A 17580-nucleotide genomic window follows, 5' to 3' on the forward strand; every position below is an offset into this window, starting at 1 on the left:
GTTTAAGTCCTGCAGGGAGGCGAGTGGTGCTCCAATGATTCTCCTGGCTGTGTTGACTATGCGCTGCAGGGCTCTCCTGTTGCTGTGTGTGCAGCTACCACCCCACACAGTGATGCAGCTGGAGAGGAAGCGCTCAATGGTTCCTCTGTAGAATGTGGTCATGATGACTTGTGAAGCACCTGATCTTTTTAATTTCCGCAAGAAGTAGAGATGTTGCTGACCTTTCTTTGCCAATGATGTGTTGTTGGCGGTCCAGGAGAGGTCGTCATTGATGGGTACCCCCAGGAATTTTGTACTGCTCACTCTAGTTTTTACTTCTTGTAATGTGACCACAATCTTTTTTCAGGAAACAGCCACACAATATTTTCATGGACTGTACGAGGTTGAAGCCAGGGTCTGATTTATATATATATTTTTTAGGTTGTTTTTTTTGGGCATCTTCCAGTTTCCGTTAACCTTTGAAGGTAAAGGATTATCTTCTGGTTTAAACTTTATTTGTCCTTAAAATTTAGTGTAGGAACAATTTAAAGTTGATACAGATTTTTCCTTAAACCATAACTGTCTAGGTGGAAGCTAAAAAATCAGAGAACCCAGTAGATTTCTAAAATAAAACTTCTTTCAGAATCAGATTGCAAATAAAATAGAAAAAATATCAGTTTTGTTTTTTTTTCTCTGCAGACCGGTACCAACGGTCCCACAGACTGGTACCGGTCCGTGTCTTGGGAGTCGGGGATCCCCGTTGAACAAGATTAAAACATTTCAGGCAATAATTTGACAGATTCACTCTTTTGTGTGCTTTGTCTTTTTGCTGACAAGCTCCCTTACCTTAAAAAAGATGACATAAATAAAAAACGAAAGACTTACAGCTTTGTTTTGATGGGTACACACAAGAAAATAACGCCTCTTTGCACAAAATGTCCATGCCCGAGCCACATTGCTTTTGGTCCCTCTGTTTAAATGACCTCACTGCGTCAGCACAGGTTTTTTCCCGCTGCTCTTATTTTTGACTTCTAACAGCTGTAAATCTGCATTAGCTGTGTGAAAGTCTCTGATGACAAAAGCTGGCACAGTCCCCACATCCCTGAGCAGGACACTGTGGGGGTAAAGGATGGATGTTCTCCTTCATTTTCAGCTTCAGAGTGCTAATTAAAAGTCGAAATTCACAGCACTAATTAAGTCCCTTGAATTCATCTGGTTTCATAATAGGTTCTTTTTTTAACTTTAAGTAGTAATATTTCAGAAGGGATTGTCAGATTAACAAGAAGTCCAAATGCCTCTTTCTCTCAAAAACCAAGGCCCCTCACTGAGTGAAATGACCTGGAACTTACTGTTTACCTTTGAAATGGACCTTTAAATGAGGAATATGAAAGAAACTCGCCAGAAACGTTCTTTGTTTTCTCCTTTAGCAGAGGAGACATCAGAGCTTCCCATCTGAAAGACGAAATAACATTCAATCCAACAGTTCTTTGGAATTACATCTCCGAAATAAAGCAATACCTGAGATGATGCATTGAATCATCATATTGGAACAAAATCTAGTCTTGTATGCAACCAAGTCTTTTGTATGCCACCAAAAGACTTGATTTTTTGATGCACCAATTCACATTTCATGTTGTCATAAATGTTTTGCATCATGCAGCTATAGGTTCCATTTTTTTAATCAATCTTTGTACATTTGCAGTTCAAATTAGGTGGAATAACATCATAATAAAGGTTAAGTAACACCACTGATCTGCTATCTTTCTCTTCTACTTTAAACTATTAATGTTTGCCAACATTGCCAAGAAAAAAACACTAAAACAAACAAATTTGTCCTTTATACATATTTTCTGTTTGTTCAAGACTAATTTTAAGAGTTTTGTCTTTGCTTTTGAGGCAAACACTGAACAGAAATAATTTCATTGTGTCAATTCAAAGCTCTCGAAAGATAAGAGCTTTTGTTGCAGATTTCTTGCAGTTATGGCGTTGGCGAACAATATAAACATCTTTTAGTGTCAGTGTGCTTCTGTAAGAAAACTCTTGATGGTTTGTATGCTTTCTGAGGAATAAAAAGCTGGGTATTTATTCGCTTCATATCATTTTACTTTGACTGCTTTTTTTTTATCTTAAAAAAGCCAAATATAGAGATGTTAGAGTCATAAGCATCATTTTACCATAATGTTTAAGACATGTTTTCAATATCATATCCTCATTCTTTTTCTTTTTCAGCACTTTGGATGATGAAAGCACCAACCTCCGACAGCAGAAACTTGACAGACAGGTAAATCTTTGATGCAACAGAGTAACACAGGGGCAAAAATCAATCCCAGCCGGGGCAGTTTTATCACCACAAACCTGCCACAAATAAACAGATTCTTGTATATTATATATTATATTGTTCATATTATATAAATATATATTGTTATTATATTGTTTAAAAAACTGTTTTTAGAAATGTTTTAAATCTTTTTTTTAACCGCCTTTACTTTGCAAAAACATCACCTGGCAAGAGCTGATAAATGATTTATACTTTTGATGCCAAAAATCAGACGTTGGAGGTTCAGGATCCCTTTAACAAGTTTGTGACAGCTTCCCTCTGCTGGCTGACATCAACATTAGTCGTCGACAACACTGCAACCTGACAAAACAAAAGCTCTGAGGCAGCCATTTTCAACCCTGTCCTTGGCATAGCAACAACTCTGTCTGCTGTCATTCGCTATTCCTGAGTCAAAGTGGAGTCCTGATGTAAAAACAGTCCTAACATCTGTTTATTTAGGGAGAACATAGATGGTAATGTCATTTAATTTTTGAAAAATATTATCTTGTGGTTTAGTAAAACATGCTTTGGATCCAGAACTCAATCTGGAAAAAAACAAAACAAAAAAAACATAATTTTAGCTTTTCCTCTTAACAAAAAAACCCCAATTAAGCAAAGTTTATTTGCGTCTTTGACAGATGTTATACCAGAGTTGGTGCAGAGTGTTGCCCTCCTGATCTATACACCTTCAAAATTCTGAAGCGGTGATTCGCGTCTAGCGGAGAGGCTTCTCTGCTCTGCGGCCAGAAATCTCCACTAATTGTCAACATTCAATATTTGATGCGCTCTGGATACATGAATTGCATTAAGTAATGTCCAGATAAAAGCTGTGGAGTGTTTTTTTTTTTTAGCCTGGGGGTTATATGGTTATGGAACTGCATCATGAAACTTTAAGCCTTATTCCCTAAACCGACCAGAAAACGTTCAACTTCCATTTCAGTCAGATCTGCTGCTCAAACTAAAGTCACAGTCAATCCACTTTCCTGTCTCTCTGAAGATCCCTGCAAAGAAATTCTGGCCTTTGATGGGAAATACTTCTCAATACACCTTAAGATGACATGCAGAATGCAAATTAAAAATTCATGAGCTTTATTGATCCAAGAAGGAACATTTGCTGGAAGTGTGTGGATTTTCATGCAAATGTTTCCTCCTGAAGTTGTCAGCTGTGAAGAGGCTTTTTTGTTCATTTTGAAACAAGACAAACTGATTAAAAGACAGATAAGGACAATCAAAGATCAAAAGAGAGTAGAAATCATTCTTAGAGAACTTTCTTTTACTTACATTCCATTCATCCATCAGCCAGATTCTAAACCTCATTGCATCTGATGATTTTTAAATCAAAAATGTAAAATATAAACGCATATAATTTCAAATTATACCTCCAAAAAGAAAAAAGATGAAATACATTTGTATTCTTTTTAACAGAAAAAAGGATGATTCTGCCTCATTTATGTAGTTTCCTTGGTCAAAGTCATTTTCCATCATTTCAGTGTATAGTTCCATGAACGATATATTCCTTTTAATCATCCTATTATCTTTGGGGTCAATTTGACCCCATTTCAATGTTTGTCATTAAAAAAATAACAGTTAACCTTTCTATTTTTACTTCATATTTCATGACTTTTCCTAATTTGATGGAGACAACTGATTAAGCATAAAATTATCATGATGATATTATTTTAAATGTGCTAAACACATATTGCATACATTGGTGTTTCCTCAGGGGTCAATTTGACCCAGGCTGTTTTAACTGTGTAAAACTTGTCTGTCTGTGTGTGTGACCTAGCATCCCCACACCTGCAGGTGCAGAGTTGATACTTTTGAGTTGATACATAACAGGGGGGTGGGGAAAACAACTATTCCCACGAGAACTTTGATATTTTTCATCGTGAGGTGTGAAATCCTGCCAAAATGAGGACACCGATGTAGGCTTGTGAGTTGATCACATCCAAGTCTTTCCAACTACACATTATCATCTCTAAAATTATCATCTCAAGTAAAATATTTTCAATTGATGGTTATATATTTTATGTAACACTTGAAGGTCACTTTACTTTGCTGCTGCTGCAGACAACAGAATTTCCCCATCGAGGGATATATAAAGTTTTATTTCATATCATCACATCTCATCTCTCAAATGAAGAGCTCAAATAATGACTTTGTCTTCAACATGGCTGATGGTGTGTCTGATGGGACACACTCTTAGCAAGAAATATGTCTGCAAGGAGCATGCACAAACTCTCTGCACATCCTGTGTGCAGTAGTGCAGACTAAAAGCTCGACTCTGGGCATAAAGAACTTCCATGTTCTGACTATCTGACTTATGATCTTATTATGATTTTCTGTTTCACACAAAAACATAAAAAAATAAGGAAAAGGGGAAAAAATACTCGCCACTGCCAGTCCCAAGCCGGGATAACAAAAAAAGCGGAGTGAGTGAGACTTTATAGTGATTAACCACAAATATGTCACAAAAAAAGAGATAAAAATAAGTAAATAAATATGTTCATAAAAGGAAAGGGGGTACTAAAATCAGCCAATATGCTTTATTTTGTGAGAGCCATGAATCTGCACCCCAAATTAGAAAAGATTTGGCTGAATTTTTTTTAAGATCCACTAACTCTAAAACTGAAAGTTTAACCTGATGGTGGCAATACAGCAAAGGTCATATAATCACCAAAACCAATAGGGTTCAAATTCTTGTGGTCATTAACATTGTCAGTAAATTTGAGAAGATTTGTACGAAAACTTTTCAAGATACATTTGTTCTTATTTAAAAGTTTGGCCTTATGGTGGCGCTAGAGAACAGGTCAACCCACTGATCTGTTTCATTATCAAGGGGATATTTATGTATTCAACAAATAAACAATGTGCCTGACACAAAAAACTTGGTTAACAATTTTATGCAAATCATTTTCTGAAGGCAAATATCCCTGGGGTCAAATTGACCCAAAGGGTGAAATGTGTGAGTAATATTTGAGGATAAAATGAGGATTAAGTTGGACAGGCTCTTTCTTTTTTCAAACTTTCTTTGAGACACTGAAAAGCAAAATGTTCTGAAGAGTTTAGCACGTTGCTTGTAAAATGATTTAATTGTGATTTTAGGTGGGTAAATAATGTACTAAAGAGACCAAAGCGACATCTTGTTCTGAAGAGTTGTCCCTGAACATTTTCTGCAGCTCAAGCTGCTGGAATATTGCTCTAATTCTGCTGCCTTTTCACAAAAAAACAAAACAAAAAAACATGTATTTAAATTGTAGCCTTTCATATCTTAAATAGGTGCAAAAGACAAACTATTTCCAATCATGTTTAGTTGGACTCTTGATTAAAGTGAAGTGCAACAAATGGCAATAAAATGAAAGATCAAAATAGAGGAATATCAATCAAAAGCAATTAAAGGAAACAGATGTATTTTTATTTCTGATCAAGGATCTTCCATTTGCTGAAACTGTCTGTGCACGTTCTGTAAACCTCAGCGGATGCTGTTGGAGCAGAAGCAAAAGAAGAAAAGACAAGAGCCTCTGATGGTCCAGTCCAACGTGGACGGTCGGTCCCGAGCTCGCCGCACCAAACAGAGCGAGGAACAGGCGCCGCTGGTGGAATCCTACCTCAGCAGCAACAGCAGCACCATTTACCAGGGTAAGGAAGACCTGCTGCCCTTTGGGGCGTCGACAATTCAGAGAGCTTAAATGGGTCGGTAAACAAATCGATTAAGCAAAGGAAGATGCCAGACTGCTTGTTTGATCCCACTGTCTTATTTACAGAGCACATTTGCTTGTGGGCCAGGAGAGATTTCACTCCTGCATAATGTTTGTTTTCACCAAGTACTCTGAGCTGCACATTATTCTAAATATGTAAGGGTATCACTTCAAAGCTCAACTCAAATTCAGAGAAAAAAAGGTCAGATCTGTTCATCGAGGAGGGTCTTATGGCAAGGATTCCCAGTTTATTTTAGCCTGTTTGGTTAGTTTAGCAATCAGCTATTGTATTTTATAACTGATTTTAGTAGTGAATCCCGTTGAGGCAACTATGTTGTAATATAGGGCTGTATAAATAAAACTGAATTGAATCTGAATAGAATAAAGCAGCAGAATAACCCCTTGAAAATATGAAAAACATGGAAAGATCATTTGAAGAAAAGCTTCATTGTGTCATATAGATGATACACATCTGTCATATTTATGTAATTCTGCAAACTGATTACATCAATAAATGTATCTGACTAAAAACAGCCTTGAAAAATCATGTTTGAAAAGCTTTTTAATGAATGTTAGCTCACGGCTTTAAACCATAGGGGGACAAAAGCACAGAAAATAGGGTTCAGGAATTCAGAAAGAGTCTCTGCATGAAACAAACCACCTAGAAAACCATCAATCTGAAGGGATTAATAATCCTAATTTGGTAATGCTGAACAGGGTTTGAGGGCCAAACTAATCAAAGCTGGGACAACAGGATATCACTTGATTAGATGGTCTACTCATCCTATTTTCGCTGATAAAACTGTAAAACAGGAGCAAAGAATTCCCACTGTAACTCTAATATCTACCAGCACTGATAAAATCCACACAGAGATGGTTTAGATTCAAAAGGTTTTAAAAAATCATCAGATTTTTTGCTTTGAGAGTTTTTTCTGGGTTTAAAACCAATAAGGTTTGTGTTTATCTCAAGGAGAAGAATATTCTCCGTCTGCAAAGATCTAACATCTGCAGTTTCAGGTGAACTTGTTTGTTTAAAATGTTTTAAGATAATTAGTTCAATAAAATTCATAGTGTCTGTATTATTAACTGACTTCTTGCTTCTTCTATTATCAGACACGGTTGTGTTTTTTTCACATACCTGACGTCTTCCGTCAGAGTCAGAGTCGTCACCAGATGGTTTTTCAGAGAATGTTTAAAAGTCCCCAAGCAGGGAAAACTGCAGTCTGTAGAAAAACCAGGGCCGGGCACTTTAATGTGGTAATAACATGAAGCAATGTCTTTTATCTGAAAAACCAAAGGCTTTTATTCGTTTTTATTGAAAAAGTCATGCAGTCAATGAGGCTCCAAAATTGCATTTATGGAAAACCGGATTTTAACACCATTTGACTGTATATTCAAATATTCAGTGTTAAACAACAACACCAGTCTGTTTTAATGACAGACATTTGTTTGGCTAATTTGGGATAAAAAAGAAGTGATATATGAAACTGTAATCAATGTGGAAGCCTTTGCCAAAAGACAAATAATTTGCATATTTATACATTATTTAGCCAGGCTATAACTTTGTTTTTATAGCAGAAGACTGCTGGACCGTCATGGCTTTCATAAAGAGGGAGATTTTACTCTCACTAATGTTGTTAAAGTTGCTCTAGTACGGAGAGAAAACAGTCTCACCGATTTGTGTGCGCCTCAGTCACATGTATTTTATCTGTAATCTTATTAAAACACGGACAGATTAAAAAAAGATCCTAGCTGTGATTTGATTTCATGGATTGTTTTGGCTATCGTTGAAAGTGGGCTGTTTTCCTGTAATAAGAAAAAAAAACATTTCTTAGTTTTAGTAATTAAATAAACAATCACATTTTCTTAAATGTCAACATCTTGCTGCTCAGATAATGGCTGCTACGTCTTGATTGTAGGTAAAGAAAACAATATTATCAAATCTCATTTTTAAAACAAACTCCTTTTCAAATTAAAATCTTGCAATAAAATACATTTAAATAGTCATCAATGCCATTAATCCAGATTTAAATTTTATTAGTTCAGCTCTATCCAATGGTCTGTTTGTCTCTTTTTTTCTATGTGCTGATGCTCAAATCCATCTCTGTGTTTAGTGCAAGAAGCCGATCGAGAGGAGGTGAAGGTGATTTCAGAGACACAGCTGCCCCGTTCAGCCAAAAAGGGCAGAGCGTCGGCCAGCTCCACTCCACAGACGGGGAGTGACAAGAAGGAGAGGAAGGGCAGAAGCAAAGGTCAGCCCGCCCCGCAGCCACTAAAACAAGTGGTTCATCCTTTAATGTGAAAAGCAAATACATGTTTATTCACAAAAGCAATAAAAAAAGTAAACCCTTTAAACCATTTAAACGCTGATAAATAAGATGTCCTGACCTTCATCTGGCTGGAAACTTTTGACAATTTATTCACAATTTTTTCAACCATACACGTTTAGACATGATCTCAGCTTCAAGGTAACAGCTCTGCAATCATCTAAATTGTCATAAACCTTTACCTATTATATACACTTTTTCATTAAAGTCATTTGTATAATTTAAAAGCCAAATAATTACATAATTTAGATTGGCTAATACCTGAAATGTTTGTCTGCTTATGTTCTGGAAAAATGCATGGAAATATATAATAAAAAAGAATGGAATATTTCTTATTAATATTTCTATATATCTAAGTAATATTTTTAAATAATTGATAACAGCCCCCACCGCTGTCCCTGACCCCCCCATGAGTTATGGGGGGTCCAGCCTGCGATGCATCTGAGGGGGAGGAGCTACTTAGCAGTGGTCCCCCTCCCATGGTTGACACATGGATCTGAGCCCCTCCCCTCTTTGGTTTTAATTGCACCTCAGACATGTAGGACCCTTGGTAGGGGGTTTGTTTGGATGTAACTGCAGGAGCGGTTTTAGGCACTACGGGCAATTGCCCGGGGCACCATCCCTTTAAGTGGTCGTATGAGGAAGGGTAGGTCGGGTGCAGGAACCCCCCCCCACAGCGTTGAGCCCAAGTCTCTCCAGCCCAAGGACCCCATCACCCGAAGGGCTGATCCCCAGCCCCCACATACCCCACCCCTCACAAAGACAGAGGAGCCAAGAAAGAGACGGCCTTTTCGGGTTGTTTTTAAGCGGTGAATGAACATTATAATACATTTAAAAGCTCAAAAAGTTTATTTTGCACAGTGGACCCTTTAATAAATGATCAGTTTTGCTGATATTTCAAGCTGGTGAAGGCTTATTTTTATGGGTAAATTTGAAGAATTATAAAAGATAAAGATGAAATAAAAAAATAAAAGTCTAGATAAAACACTTGTTCACTTTATAACAGAATTTCAAATCATCTCATGATGTGCTTCGTCATATTTCAAAACATTTGGGTCACAATGTTAAAACATATATCAATGTTGTTATTTAGAAAGGTGCTGTTTCTATCTTTTTTTTTTCAATGAAATAAAACAAAACTGTAACGAAACAGAAAGTTTCAACTGCAAGAGCTTAAGAATAACAAAGAAAACTTGGCTCCTTACTGTAGTACTTGTTGTACTTATTTCCCAAGGGTTTTTAAACAAAAATGTTCAAAATCATATTCTTTTATAATTATTGTAAGAACAAAACATATTAAATATTAAAAGTGATTCTGACAGTTTGTTCTCATGAAATAATGACTCAGCAGCGCTCGACGGACCAGCTGTGGTGCAAGACGACGGCCAGATCCACATCCTGACAGCGGGCCACTCAACCACAGAGGAGGGGGAGATGGAGCCTGTCATGAGCTGCACACAGTCGCAGAGCAAACAGGATCTGCGTGTCACCATGTTGAAAAAAGGTACTGACCAAAACTGAGAAGGCAAAATGTCTCAGCAAAAATGTGAGGTCAAACATGAACGCCTGCACCAGTTGATTGCTTCAGTATTTTAGTTACAAAACAAAATAAAAGGGATTTATTTAGAAAAAGATTTATTTTCCAATCTTATATCCGATTACAGATTGAAAGGGCTTTAAACGCAGTATTTGATGACATTTTCTAGTTTCTTTTTTAAAAGTGTTCCTAGGTTTTCTTATTGTGCTGTTCAACTCTATGATGGTCCTAAATGTATTTTTTCTTAAATCTCAGTTTTCCACGTTGGTAGTAGCTGACATTAAAAAGCACATGAATATTATTTTCTAAATGGTCTTTTTTATACTTCAGTTGTAAAAATAATAAAGTCTGATCATTCTGCACCCCTCAGCAGCTATAACTAAATAATGAATGGCCTGGATATCAGTATTGACTGTTGCCTGTCATGATCAGAGCTCTTTTCTGCAAGATAACAAAAAGATGAGATTAGATAGGCTTTGCAACAAACATCCCAGGTCTTTTAGACAATAAGTAGAAGAAAGAACAATCATGGAGTTTCACACAGTGATCAGTGCAGCATTATTAAAAAATACTTAAGCTAAAACAGTTTTGGATACTTCGGTTTTCTGCTCTGCTTTACAGCAGGAGATTAAAACGTTGTAACCTTTTTATTTCTGTTGGGAAATACTGCAGAGACCACTCACAAAATTCTTGAAGAATTTGATGGTTCAGGTGTGTTTTTACCTTTGCCATAAAAGAGTAAGGCCGAAACCAAATTCTTTCCCTACGGCTTCTCCCTAGCCCTGCATGTAGCCCTCCAAATGGAGAATTGTAGAAAAATAGTGTCTTTTAATTCAGACGTCACTCCCACTCGATGACATCATCATAAGTCGCCAAGTTGCCGTGTGGCTTCCAGTACTCGGAATGCATGACATGCATGACTGACAACATCAGTTTTATAACTTTAAAAAGTCATGCTAAAACAAAAACAAAAAACAATTTTGGACACTCGATCCCTCCAAAAGCCCCTATGATTGGAGGGATAGGGAGCAGCCAGAGGGGAGGGGAAGAATTTGAATTCGGCCTAAGTTTAGACAAAAATAGGGCTTTCTTTAAAAAATGATATGTATTGTTCTCTTGTTTTTCACTTAGAAAATGCAACATCTATTCAACAGATCCATGGCTTGACTTTGCGTCAAATGATTTATTCTGTTTTCCTCGGCCATAAAACTGGTTTTCAGACAGTTTTTTTAATTTATCAATTTTATTTTGAAATATCACCTTTGATCAATTTAAATCATTTTTTTGTGCCAACTGTTTTTTTTATAATTATCTTTGTGATTAATATTAGAGATATTTAATAATTTTATTCAATAATTTGGCTTAAAATTATTATTTTTATGTCCAGATTTAAGATTGAATATATCAGAATAACTAAGAAATGCATTTCCTCTTTTATAATATTGACTGTTGGTACTGTATGAATTTGACTTGGCAGTCTTTTGTCTCAGGCTTATTTTTGTTTCTTATTTTTTTTTTTTTTGCCCAGCTAAAACCTGATCAGTGGAAAGTGTGAGACGAAGGTGTGTCTTTTTTTCCACACACCACCAAGATGTAATCTTTAATTAAAACAGACTTAGAAGGAGAAGTAACAAAATGTCACTTTGTTTTAAACAGTTGTTTGAATTTGGACAAAGAAGCATCTGGGTCCTTTTGTAAGGTCATCAAAACTTTAGAGAAACCAAATTCTTAAAGATGAAATAAAGATTTCTTCTCAAATTTCTTTAGAATGTAATCTCTGCTTAATAAAGTTCTCATCCTCTGACTAGATGTAATGGTCATTTTTCACAAACATGAACTCAACAGTAAACAGTGAAATCACCAAATCAACAGTTTTATTACATCTGTATAACTAACTAGAACAAATCTGACACATTAATTCCAGAGGATAGTTTATCCCCTGTTACATGTCCCTTTTTTGATATCTTTTGTGCTTTGTGTCGCGTTTTTTTGGTTTTAACCCTCTTAACCATCTTGATCTCCTCTCCAAGGGCCTCATTATGAAAATGATGCAATAACAGGCCAACAGAAAACCTTATAAACCTTTGATATAATGATCAGATAACAGAATAATATTTGGAATATGGGTCAGTTGTAGAATTGCACAGTTAGTCACAGCATTTCCAGGTAACTAGCCGGACATCTCTTGGATTTAGACATGTAATCATGTGTTTGTTTAGTATTTGCATCAATTGCTGGCAAACAATCACTAAGTTTAAGCTTCATCCAGTAAAACAGATTATTCCGGCAGCAGTGTGGAACAAAACTATAATAGTTTCTCTTTCAGAAAAACACATTTTCTTTTTATAACGTTGGAGAAAAATGGCTTAAAACTATTTTAAAAATTACATTTGGCACATGTAATCCTTCCGGGATGCTGACTTGTTTTTATTTGACATGTTTTAAACAACCTAAAACACAAAGAAGTGTGGACATTTCACTCAACGAATTCAAAATATATCAATGTTTCTTTTAGGTATATCCAGCAGCATGAATTTTGATGAAGAAGAGGACGATGAGGATGAAATTAGCTCCAGCTCTTCACAGCTCAACAGCAACACAAGGCCAGGTTCTGCTACCAGCAAGAAGTCATGCAAGGTAAAATGAGCTTCACGGCTCACATCCGTGCTCTCTGCACGCCTTTCTGTCCTGGTACCCAAAAGCCAACAAGTGCCATAAGCTAAATTTATTTTGTCTCCACGCTCCACAGTCCCAAAAAGTTCAGCAGTGAACATTTATAGTTTAAATACATAACAGTGATCTTTCTTGGTATTTATGTAACTCAAAATGTTTTCTCAGAGCACTGAACATGTTGCAGCAAATTTAGCAATGAGCTTTGAAAGCATTTACCTGATGTAACTCTTGAAGTGTGGGAGAAATAAACTTTCTTTGGATCCAGGATGGATCTGACTCACCTGCACTTGATGTGCAGAGCATTGTGGGAAGGCTCGTGTAGGAGTCATCCCATTATACTGTCAAATGTATGTAAACAAACAATTATTTTCTGAAGTTCTTACGTATTGAATTTATGAATTATAAACAAGGCTTTGTATTTTGCTCCTGATGGTTTAAAGATTGGGCCCAGTGTTTAGCAGCAGAGATGCCATCACTGTGTGAATGTGTGTGGAGTGAAGTGGACTGTGACTGCAAAGCACTTTGGGCCTTCTAAGAAGGTAGTAGAGTGCTATATAAGTATACTGCATTTACCATTGAATGTGCCAAGAACATTGCACAATAACAACAGAGAGCTGAAAAAGTTTAACTTCTACTCTTTTGGTATTCTGTTACGGAACTACCAAACATCACTTATTTACAGAAGATTGTGTGGATTCAGGCAAATACACCTGGACCAGGCGTTCAAGTACAGAAGAGCTGTGGAGGTTACCATTCTGTAGGCAAGTGTCAGGGATTTTAATCTGCAGAAGCTTGAGTATGCAGTCTGGTAGTCCTAGAAGGACAGCCATACATCAATCAAGCCAAGACATAACAATCCCCTGCACAAGAAGTTGACTTGCATTAACTGTTTTTTAAAGATACGATGCCAAACACAGTAACAAAAAGTACAAAATGTGAAAACCTTTTAATTAAGGAGAACAGTTGACCACATTTAATGCTATAGTTGTCATGGTTTGAGTTTGTTGTGTCTTGTTTTTCGTTTTAGTTCTTGTTCTGTCTTGTTTGGTTCTGTTTCCTGTTTTATTTTGAAAGGTTTCCTGTCTTGTCTTGTTTATTGAGTTTTACTTCCTTTGGTCCCCATCTGCCCTGATCGTGTTCACCTGTGTCTCGTCTGCCCTGTCTGTATTTAAGTCTTGTCTCTGCCTTCCTCCTGTGCTGGTCCATTAGCTCTGTTATGGTGTTCATGTCATCCTGGCCTGTCTAGTCCATGTTCCTGTTTCTTGCCTCGTCCATGTTTCATGCCACGCCAAGTAAGTTTTTGTTAGGGATGGGAATCGAAGCCCCATGAAGCTCTCATGGGGCTTCGTGTAAATGTGCCAGAAAAATGAATGAAGCATTTGGGGCTTCGAAACCACACAGAACAGCGGCATCTGGTGGCAGACAGGACATATATCATCTACTCCACTAAGTTCCTTGCCCTTGTAACACTTCAGTGTGGAAATAAAACAAAGACAATGTTTGAATATTTGTGAGAAGTGCTTGTGTTACATTGTGAATGCCATGTATAAAGTGAGAATGAGTGATTGTGAACCAGGGTCTAACATGACTGGGTGGGATACATGTTATAGATTTTTATTTAAAAACAGAATTTTCTCCACTGTGCTGGGCTTCAGCCTGTTTCGTCTTTGGCTGACGATTTCGCCAGCCTTGGAGAAGATCCTCTCACAAGGCACAGATGAAGCTGGTGTGCATAAAAACTTCATTGCCAGCTTGTAGAGATGTGGGTATAAAACCTTGTGGGTAACCCAGTATCTCAGTGGGTCCTGAGTCGTTGGGATGTGAGGTTCCTTTAAGTACCTAGAAGGACATTAATAGCCTATTGTCATGCACCAGTCTAAAATGAGCAGAAGTTATGATGAGGATTCTAATCTTTACTGTACCTCTGAACCTCCACTTTTGCACTGGCAGTTGTGCTGGTCACCTGCTGTTGAACCCCCACATGCCTGTCCAGCAGGGCCCAGAGACCACCATCTTCCTGCTGACTTGAAGGACCTTCTCTAGGTGGCGACTGTGGCTGTGCCTCTGGAAGTAGCGCCTGCATTGTTGCAGCACACTCTTTAGTGAGTCGCTCTATGGCCGTGTGGGCAGAGCCTTGGCTGCAGAACCCCAGCTCTTTAAACCTTGGGTCCAACAAGGTTGCCATTGACAGAGCAGTGACCTTCTCCAGAGCTGAAAACCTCTCATGGAGATTGTTCTTCAAGTTAGTGGCCAGTTTTTCACCAAGTGGGTGTGTGATCTGACCACACCTGCTTGAGATGTAATGTCTCAGCATTTTGACCATGGGAATGACTTTGGATGCTGACACTCATTTTTTTGTCGAAAGCTCAACTGTGGCCTCTTGAAACGGTGAAAGAATGCTCAAGCAGTGGTGTATGGCCTGGTAGTCCTCTGCGGTGAGTGGAGGAAGGTCTGTATGGAGGGTGGCCAGAGCTGCCCCCAGTGGCTCTCTCTCCTTAAACAACCTTTCCAACATATTAAATGTGCTGTTCCATCTTGTTTCCACCTAAGATAAGACAGCAAGCACATTTTAAAGGAGAGAAGAAAGTAACACAATAAACAACTGAAAAAACATGTAAAATCTTAGATTTAAAAAAAAGAAAATGTTTCACCTCTTGTATTAATTTGTGCTCTGGCCTGGCCAGCTGTCGCTGCATCTCTGACAGCTTCTCCTTCGCTGTGGTGCTGGATTTAAAAAGACCGACAATCCTACGCCCCTTACTTCGGATATCCTCTAGTTCAGGGGTTTGGGCAAGGGGCTTTTTCACCACCAAATTAAGCATATGTGCAAAACACATTATGTGCCGAAGCAGTAATGTATTAGCACATGCAACCATGTTGGGAGCACAGTCTGTAACCAGGCCTGTCACCTGGAAGAAAGATTACATGTTCACAAATCATGTATATTAGGTATTGGGAGGCCATATTGATGAATGATTTTGTACTTTATTGATCTGGCTCGCACCTTCCCTTTAATTCCCCATTCTTCCATGAGAAGATTTTTGGCCTCAGCCAAGTGAGCTGCAGTGTGGGTTTGGGGAAACTTCAGAACCCCCAAGACCACAGAGGCCAGCTCCACCTAGAATGAACAAAATCAAACTGAGATACATAAACCAAAGCATTGCACAAAGCAGGGGATACCTACCTCCTCGGTGATAAAATGGCATGTTACAGCCAAGTAAGCGTCCATGTTAATGGATGTCCACATGTCTGCTGTAAGGCTGACAGCAGAGGCCCTGCTAACCACATCTAAAGCCTTCTCCTTTTTGGCTTTGTACTTCTCCTCCACCATTGTCCTCAAGGCCTTCCTATTAGGAATTATGTAGGATGGGTCCAAAAGGTTGACAAAAGCCTAATAGTGACAAATAAAATACAGCTTATTATGTACACAAAAACATAAATAATGTAAATGCTATATAATATTAGCCACCTTACCTTGAAGCCTTTGTCTTCAACAATTGAAAATGGTTGTGCATCCATTACAATCATATCCACCAATGCAGAATCAAGTTCTTGCTTTCTTGACACTGCAAAATATACATATGAAGAAAAAAAAAATATTAATTGTAGAAGCTGAGCCTCGAATCCGGAACCTCAGCATTCACATGTCACTGATTTTTCCACTGAGCTATCTGTTTCAGTTCTTAGTGTGCCATTAGTTGGATATATTCTTATTACCAATACAAGGTGGATTGAAGGCTTGATTTGCCGACTGCGGAGTTTCAACATGATGAACGGAGCGGAGATGTCGCATCATGGAGGATGTACTATCATTAAATGCAAATTCATGTTTGCAAATCAAACATTGCACCTAAAAAAAAATGGAAAGAATAAAAATGATTCCTTTCAACTGACAGACATACCTATAAAACTGACATAATCAGCAATGGCTACTAATAAAATAACGTTAATAGTGTATTACCTTATTTGGAGAAATCAAGTTGAAATGATCCCAAGCCACAGAACGTTTTTTACCGGGTGCCATGACGTTGATTCTTACGATACACGGGAAACAACAGAACTGGTCGGGAAACGTTGTTTGGGATTCATCTGTATTTATAGGCAACAGCGCGCCCTTCTGATCAAACACACCTGAGATCTGAAACCTGGTTCAGGTGAGTGATGCATTTGGCGCGTCATACGTCATCAATCACGTGATCTGCGCTGGTTGACACACGCTTTGAAACATTGTGCCGAAACACTCTGTTTCATGAAGGTGAACCGCGCGCCGAAGCCCCGTGTCAAACGGGCCATCCCTAGTTCTTGTTTTTGTTCTGTGAACCTGCTCTGCAGCGCTTTTTGTTTGTTTTTGCGTATTAAAACCACTAGTCCCTGATCCTCGTGCCTCCGCCTCTGCATCTGGGTCCTACCCTCACGCCGTGACAATAGTTTTATATTTATCATATGTATTTGATATCAACCAACCATATTAGTGTTTGTGTGCAAATCATGTTAAAATCCTGTTATTTAAATTATCCATCCATTTATTTTCCAGATTGATGACATGAATCATTTTATAAAATGATTCTTGTCCTCCATTCGTCAAATAACCATAACAGTTTTGTCGCAAAAGTAATCTAGCCACATTCCAGTGTCTTTTTTTTCTCTTTTGATAATCCTTCATCTGCTTTTCTTTCAGTCAACTCAATCTCCTTGTTTTAGACGGGGTGTGCTCATTTAGAGTCCCTGGGGACAGTTTGATCTTCAGCCTCATTACTTTACTTGATCCCGTTTTAATGAAAGTCAGCTCCAAAGCATCACTCTCTGGTGCCTCATCTCACCCTGAGTGGCTGCTCTCCCTCCCTGCAGGAGGTGGCTTCGGCGACCACTCCGCCGGTCAATGAACCTGCTATCGACGTAGACGACCTGGAGGAGTTTTCTCTGCGGCCCGCTCCACAGGGGGTCAGAGTGAAGTGCAGAATCACCAGAGACAAGAAGGGCATGGACAGAGGCATGTATCCCACATACTATCTGCATCTGGAGAGGGAGGATGGGAAGAAGGTGAGGCAG

General features: G+C 38.1%; 2 protein-coding genes across 5 annotated transcripts in view; one reads left to right on the top strand and one right to left on the bottom strand.

The window, feature by feature from the left end:
- tub (TUB bipartite transcription factor) overlaps positions 1 to 17580 on the top strand; it is a 52402-nt gene that overhangs the window by 25376 nt on the left and 9446 nt on the right. For 2 of the 4 annotated variants that reach the window (XM_011489389.4, XM_004067016.5), the window contains exons 2-7: positions 2209 to 2260; positions 5773 to 5935; positions 8109 to 8246; positions 9673 to 9825; positions 12374 to 12495; positions 17380 to 17571. In XM_011489389.4, the coding sequence (XP_011487691.1) occupies positions 2209 to 2260; positions 5773 to 5935; positions 8109 to 8246; positions 9673 to 9825; positions 12374 to 12495; positions 17380 to 17571 (820 nt within the window). Of the gene's footprint in view, positions 1 to 2208; positions 2261 to 5772; positions 5936 to 8108; positions 8247 to 9669; positions 9826 to 12373; positions 12496 to 17379; positions 17572 to 17580 lie in introns of all 4 variants that reach the window. The other 2 variants (XM_023953448.2, XM_011489399.4) reach the window with 1 other exon arrangement.
- Positions 14438 to 16626, bottom strand: LOC111947144 (E3 SUMO-protein ligase ZBED1). Its single transcript, XM_023953449.2, has 8 exons — positions 16493 to 16626; positions 16249 to 16381; positions 16006 to 16097; positions 15716 to 15922; positions 15536 to 15649; positions 15183 to 15440; positions 14919 to 15076; positions 14438 to 14819 (listed from the first exon to the last, which is right to left on the bottom strand). Exons 1-8 carry the CDS (start codon positions 16553 to 16555, stop codon positions 14438 to 14440), a joined length of 1407 nt encoding a protein of 468 aa, XP_023809217.2. The 5' UTR covers positions 16556 to 16626.

Source organism: Oryzias latipes, chromosome 3 (genome assembly GCF_053564925.1).
Source record: "Oryzias latipes strain Hd-rR chromosome 3, Olatipes_Hd-rR_3.1".
Taxonomy (NCBI): domain Eukaryota; kingdom Metazoa; phylum Chordata; class Actinopteri; order Beloniformes; family Adrianichthyidae; genus Oryzias; species Oryzias latipes.